The sequence below is a fragment of the Eurypyga helias genome, unplaced genomic scaffold, assembly GCF_000690775.1.
Source record: "Eurypyga helias isolate BGI_N326 unplaced genomic scaffold, ASM69077v1 scaffold16442, whole genome shotgun sequence".
NCBI classification, from domain to species: Eukaryota; Metazoa; Chordata; class Aves; order Eurypygiformes; family Eurypygidae; genus Eurypyga; species Eurypyga helias.
In genome coordinates, this window is record NW_010234201.1 from 6,881 (window position 1) to 14,142 (window position 7,262).

The 7,262-nt window shown below is 42.4% G+C and overlaps 1 protein-coding gene across 1 annotated transcript in view; it reads left to right on the forward strand.

The window, feature by feature from the left end:
- MAGT1 (magnesium transporter 1) overlaps window positions 1–3,250 on the forward strand; it is a 9,594-nt gene extending 6,344 nt beyond the window's left edge. Inside the window, exon 9 of the mRNA XM_010161984.1 lies at window positions 3,145–3,250. Within this exon, the coding sequence (XP_010160286.1) occupies window positions 3,145–3,250 (106 nt within the window). The remainder of the gene's footprint in view (window positions 1–3,144) is intronic.
- Window positions 3,251–7,262: the final 4,012 nt, after the last annotated feature.

The window sequence follows — 7,262 nt, forward strand, 5'->3', positions numbered from 1 at the left end:
AGTGGCATGTCCTTGTCTGGTAATACTAATAGAAACCAGAATGAGGAAATAGGCAAAAGTCTATTTTCTGAAATCTATTTTGGTGGGAAATACTCTTAAAAATGCTCCACCTCCTTCTCAGAGTGGCAATATTGGTAAATACAATCACTAGAAATAACAGTATTTGGTGGATATAATGATTTTTTTCAGTCTCCCAAAGTGAAGATTGTAGTAATCTCTGTTTCATTCCCTTGCGTGTTGTAAAATAATCTATTTTCATAGTGATATCTCAGCTAATTACACTGAAAAGAAGTGTCTTATGTTTCTACTTTCCCTCCATATTAATACATTCTATATTGTTAGTCCTGATTTGTGAGAACAGAGAGGATAGCTGATGCTTTACAGCTGCATATGTTTTGGGGATTGCCTCTGTAAAGAGTCATGACACTATCAGTTGACTGTTTATATACATATGATCCATGCAGATAGCTTAGGTGTTTTTACTAGGTTTCATGCATTTTGAATGAATAAATACATGTTGAGGGAGCAGCTTCTAACCATCTTGACTTCTGCAATGTGTTTAATTTGTCTCAAAGGCTAATCCCATAGGCAAATATTGTTCCCTTTCTGTGAGAAGTCAGTTCTTACTTATAAATATCTAAATAATAAAACCTTCTATTTCATAAAGACTTTTTTCAAGACCAGGAGAGAGCTGAATGTATTCCCTGTTTAATTACTGCTCAGCTTTTATTCTGGTCTATGCAATGGTCTTATGTGCTTCTGCTGACTTTGTAGGTAAGACGTGCTTGGCTTGTGAGTAACTACGAGACTGGCTTTTGAAGCAACTTCTCTACAGTTGCATCAGGCAGAGTTTCTCATTCTGGTTTTCTAGGCATGTATGAAAGCTGAGTGGGATGTTGCACGGCTTTGTTTCTTATAAAATTAATGTTGGTTATTTTGTTCCTGCAGTTTCCTAATGAGTTAAAAGGATTTCAGAATCTGCGAGTCTGAAATTGCGTCCAATGGAATGGAAGAGCTAAATATGTGTGGTTCGTGCTACCTCTCTTTACACTGAATGAGATAGTTAAACACTGAACCAAAGACAACGTCCAGTGCCTTAAATAAAACAAGCAATTTGCCATGAAAGATGCAATCTTTCATAAGCTTTACATCTTCTTAAACAACTCTTAGTGAAAATCTGAACTGAATGCTTAGAGCTACATTTCTGTAGACTAACTAAACCCAGTACTTTAAATTCAATTGGATAATCTGCTTTCCATATATTTTTTCCCCTCAAATATTTATCACTTGATTCCTGTTTGTGCATAGCAGGTGACAATAGCTTTTCTGTTGTGCCTTTTCGTGGTGAGAAAATATCTTCATGTCCCTGGAGATCTTTTCCTTCAGTCTGTATCCAACCCTTGGACCATACTCCCAGTGAGGAACGTGCATATCCTAGAGCCACGTCTCGTTTTTGAGAAGCGTACGTAACTGCTGTATGATGCAAGAGGTTGTTTCACAGATGGAGAATTTTCAACAGGTAGAATGGGGTTATTAATTCAATTATTCATTAAAAGCTTTCTTTGCCGAATGTTGAAACTGCAACATTTAAGTTGTAAACGTTGGCTCAGAGCTGAAAAAAAGATGTTCTGATACTGACTAACACTCAGATTCTCAAAAATGCAAACCAGAACTGCAAAGATAACAAGGTATCTGTAGCATGAATTAAAGGCTGCTAACTAGCTTTCTAGTTACTGCTCAGACAAACCAACAAGTACCAGATGTTTTGGTTGCTAAGTTCTTGCATTCTCTGCTTATTTTCTCCAAGTTTTTACCCTTGGGGAGGATATAGGAGTGGGCAGAGATGTCTAATCCCAGGGTAAATGTTGTTACACAGGAAAGATTGTTAGCTTTGCAGTTGAAGGCCTGTGCTTTTTGCACTTCCCTTTTGTTCTCTCTTCTCACAAAGATACTTTGCCTTAAGGATTCTTGAGTGGAAGACGTGCCTCAGCCCAAACTGTTGTGCAGTTCAGCATCTGTACTACAGGAAGCCTTTGCAGCCTGATTCAGTAATACTTCCTTCCATAGGCTGTGGTGGCCTTGGAGGTTACTAGCCAGAGCGAAATACAATGAGACTTTTATCTCCTGCTTCTTCCTCTCCCCTGTCCCAGGGGATTACAGAATTTGGACACTTTAGATCAGATCTCAGAAAGGACTGTATCATTCAAAGCAGAATGTTATTTTTATGGAATTATGCTAAATTAACACTTCTCAAGTGCCTTAACTTCACTAATTTAGTTGTTTGATGTTTCAACTTGTTGAGATGCATTTTTCTGTGCCATACAGAATGACAAGCCTTAGTGGAATGGATAAAATGAGTGCCTGACTGGATTTTGGACAAGTTTCAATAAATTTTATTAGTCTAATCCATGCTCCTGTGTCTTTTGAACTTCAACACAAACCAAACCTACCTCTGTCCTTCCACAATTGCTTCAACGGGTTAATGAAAGTGTCTGTCTATAGTAAATAACCTGAGTGTGGCTGAGTAGACTGGATTAGCAGCCTATATGTGTTTATGTGGGAAATTAGAGCCCAAAATGTCAATACTACAGATTTTCTCGTGTAGCCAACTACATGTAAAGGTTGCATGGTTTTCACTTGTCTTTGACAGCTGCCCTGAGCTGCAGATCTTGGCTTCCTGGAGTCCTAGTCAGAAACTAACAGCATTTCTGGAAGTGGAATGTAGTTACAACAGATTTGCCTGGAACAACTCTGGACCGCTGTACCTGTTGCTTATTTTCCTGCCCTGTTGGTATAATACTTGCAACCAACCCAGAAGTTTATTGGACTACAGTCATTAACAGTGCAGGCCAAAGGGCTTATGTTCTCAATCTAAAGAAGTAATGTGGGTTTTTTTAACATTCAGACTTTTTTCTGATTCTTCTGATATGGTGCATGTTTTATTCTATCCCTCTAAAAAGCATCTCCTCACATACTGACTAACTTTAAACAGTTGTACATTACTCTGGTGGATGGTGGAGACGTGTTGACCGTCTGCTTCAGGTGGTACAGCTGTTGAGAGTTGTGGATTTTCCTCTTTTTTTCTACACATGGCGTATGAAATGAAAATAACTCTTACTTTTTCCAACAACTTTTTTACTGTAGGCTGAAACTGAAGCACATGGAGGAGGGAACAAGTGTGATAGTGGAGCAAGAGAAGATTGAGTGCTTGCAAGGACCTGTAGCAGATTTAGAGAGGATGGAATTCTAGAAAGGTTTGACTTGTGCCGCAGTTGAGAGGTAATGGCCAGCTATAACTGGTGCCAAAATTGATTCTTTGGGACCATTGGCATGTGCATCGCACTAACTAGTTTGTATGATACAGTTCTGGACCGGCAGAACACAGGTGGGAGAGGCAGTGCATTCGAGAACCGGTATGCTAAAACTGGGAGTTTGATGGGGCCATCTCCTTTAGAAAGTGAGTCATTAAACAGCTCGGAAGGATGGTAAAAGCTTCCCTTCAGAGAACACTAATCATAATAAAAGGAAAAATGGTATGTTCTGTAGCTGAAAATGGACTGTGTGGTTTTGTTTTAATGTGGCTGGCCTCAGAGATTGATGCTTTTTCTGCTTTTGAGAAGGGGCCATGATGCACTTAAAAATTATTTTGGACTAATAGCTAGCAGTAATGTAGGGAGCTCTCGGAGCTAAGCCCAAGGCAAGATAGTAAATCTAATTTGTTTAATCTAGGTAATGGTTTGTGTTATCTAGAATTTACTGGAATCACCTGTTTTCAAACCATTCTAGTGTTGAGGACAGGACGTGGCACTTTATGGTGGTGCCTGATGGTCGTTCCTGCAGTTAAGCCTTTAACAGATGCTTCATAAGCACGTGCTCTTCATGAGCAGGTTGGCTTAGTCCTCCGGCAGGAAGGAAAACGTGGCGAGCTCTGCGTCTGCTGGGTATGGCTTGGTGCTCCTGCACGTTACCTTAATGAATCCCATGGCTGGTGATGTCCATGTGGCTGAGTGTACATCCACAATCCCATGATTAGGATACACCTTCAGATGTGAGGGTAAGAACAAATTAAACAGTGCTGATAACCCAGGGATGTTCTGGTTACTGCTGAGTGGTGCTGACACAGAGTCAAGGCCTTTTCTGCTCCTCACACCACCCCAGCGAGTGGGCTAGGGGTGCACAAGGAGTCGGGAGGGGACACAGCCAGGACAGCTGACCCCAGCTGACCAAAGGGATATCCCAACCGTATGGCATCATGCTCAGCATGTCAAGCTGGGGGAAGGGGGGACGTTTGGAGTGATGGTGTTTGTCTTCCCAAGTCGTTACATGTGATGGAGCCCTGCTTTCCTGGGGATGGCTGAACACCTGCCCTCCCATGGGAAGTGGGGGATGAATTCCTTGTTCTGCTTTGCTTGTGTGTGTGGCTTTTGCTTTACCTATTGAACTGTCTCTGTCTCAACTGACTCCTACCCTTCTGATTCTCTTCCCCCATCCTGCTGGGGGGAGTGAGCGAGCGGCTGTGTGGTGCTTAATTACCAGCTGGGATTATACTGACACTGACAAATCAAGGCAGAAGTTTTAGAAGTACTGAAGAAAGCAGATTCCTTGGCTTCCTATACGTGTGGAACATAATGAAAATCAGGTGCCTGAATGGCTTACGCTTGTTGGGATGTGCTGCCCGTGACATCAGATCACGGTAGATGGTGGCATTTTGTAGCCAAACTTTGTGTCTACAAAAGAAAAGAAAAGAGTGGTCTGTCGTGTTCCTTCGTGCTTTATTAGCAACGATTTCTGATAGGGAGTTTGGAGAAATTTCTAGTCTGTAACAGAAAATCACTTCTGCCGAAATCAGGTTTTGTGGAAGATGGTGAAACGTCAGAGTGCTTTCATCTGCTGTGAGAAATTAGTTCTCACAAAGGACTTGGAAAAGCATTGGTGCTTTACTCCTGCATGGGACCTTGATGTTTGCTGCTTTCTTATGCTGAAAAGGTTTAATTATCAAATCCAAACCACTGCTCAACTGATTCCACAGCATCACTTTGAACTTGGTTACAGGGAATAGAGCCACAGCAAAGCACAGAACAAACCCCGCTCTGGACTTGGCGGTCATCTGTTTTTGGGTTGTACTGTGCTTTTCCTCTGATGACCAGAGAATGAGTTTCATTGCACACAATCTGTTCCCCTTAAAAGCTCAGATCTTGACCGTTCCTTTGGAGTGGGTTTGAGCGTAGTGTTTTATTGTTCAGAACTAATTGTGCTACTTTCATCACAGACAGTAATCTGGAGAAGATGTATATGTGGTTGGTATTTCTAGGTCAGAAGCACATAAAGTTATTAAAATAATCTCTTGTCGATAACTATACATGTATTTCAACCATTTTTCTTAAAAGTAGGCTAATATCTACTTAAGAAAACTAATTACTATCATTATGGAAAAAAAAATAGTCAGAGTGATGAGACTCTGCAGTGGCCCTTGGTTTGTCCTGCAGATGAAACCCTGAATCCTCATTCTTCCAGGTGTGTTGGAGCAGCCAGCAGTGTCTGTTAGTGGGGCACTGGAGGAGGGGGTCCTATGTGCATGGGGATGTGCAGAACGGGTCTCTGTCCATACGCAGATTTCTGTCTGCTTCTAGAAGGTTTCCTCGCAAGATCGTACCGGGTTTTGCCTTCTGGGGTAATTGCTGGGAGATGGGAACATTTCCATTCTTCCGTTATCTTGACCTTTTCTCACAATAGGATTTTTTTCATGTGTAACTTGAAATTGAAGGCAATTAAATTTGTTCTTTTAAACTGATTCCACATACCTTCTTCCATCTCCCAAGGAAACCATAAAAGGAAAAATAGAGAGTAAAAGCAATAAATATATCGTGTAGCTATTCTAAGTCAGTAGAATATTAGTCCATCGAGCAAACTGAATCCCTGGAAGAGGACAATAAAATATTTTGTGTTCTTATTTTAATCACACAATTGGCATACTAATGCAGAGCGGAGAGTCGGTGATGCTTCCGGTTGCATTCCTCTGTTGGCAAAAAAATAGAATGGCTTTTTCCAGTTTTTTAATGGAGTTTGTAGCAGTCAGTTGACACGGATTTATTTTTTCCTTCTAAAATTTAGCTAGAAGGCAGGTGATGCTTTGGTCTTTTAGAGCTGCAGCATTGACCCTGAGACAGCATTTGTTAACAAAGCTGTTACTGAATCTGCTCTGTGGTGGTACTGAAATTCAGCAAATACAGGATGCAGTTCTTGGGTAAAGTGCTAATTTTTAAAGCAAATTCTGCTTAGAGCTGTTTGTAGACTTGTGTAAACTTGTATGTGCTGAAGTGCAAAAATGCTGTTTATACTATTATTGTTCCCTTCTAGAATGAAACAGACATTAAGGAGTAGCTTAGCTGACACAGCTTTCCTTTGGGTTTTTTTCCTCCTCTTTTGCACGTTGCGTTAGGAAACCAGGTGAGTTGGTATGCTTTTTCCAGCTTCTGCAGAAAAACATATTAACCTTTAAAACTGGTTATCGTTTTACGGAGCGTATAATACTTGTGTCACCCGATTCAAACTCGGTGTGGTACTGGACTTGGCTTTGGTGGTGCGTACTTCTGGTCGGGAGGGAGTGTGTGTGTGTGTAAGTTGACATGAAAAGCCCAGCTTGTGCGGTTTGGTGGCCTTCTCACAAAAGCATCTAACTTACTTCCCTCTGAACAGGGGTGTGTCCAATCCTCTTCCCGTACAGGTAGATCTGACAGGAGTGTAGAAGCTGCTAGTAGAAGCAGGGAAAATTTATTTTGGCATAATCGGTGAAGCTCCAATGACGTGTTTCCTTGTGTCAAGAATTCCTGTTTTTTACAACAAAGGTGATTGCAGAGCAGGGTCTAAGTGAAGCTCCAGCTGTCAGTGTAACTTGGGTGCCGTTCAGCCTTGATAATTCCCAGTGTTGCGTACATCGTTCGTATCCGTCTGCCTTTTTCTTCTGCCCTGGGGAAGCGCCTCCCAAGCTCGCTTCTGTGCTGGTGTCCTGGTCTGAGCCGGGCGGCTGCTCCCCACAGAGCGCCGAGGCCGCTCAGGTGCCGTCGCTGGGGTTTGGCCGGCATCGCGGCGTTACGTTGCAGGGCTGATGTGGTTAAACGCCGTGGCTGAGTCAGTGAGGTTGACTCCCAGATGTGGAATTGCCCAGCGCCGCGGCCCTGCCATGGTGAAGTGGGTGGCTGGGGAGGGGGCGAGAGCTGCCCCTCGCTTTTGCCTGCCCCCGCGGGGTGCGCGTCGCTTGGCTC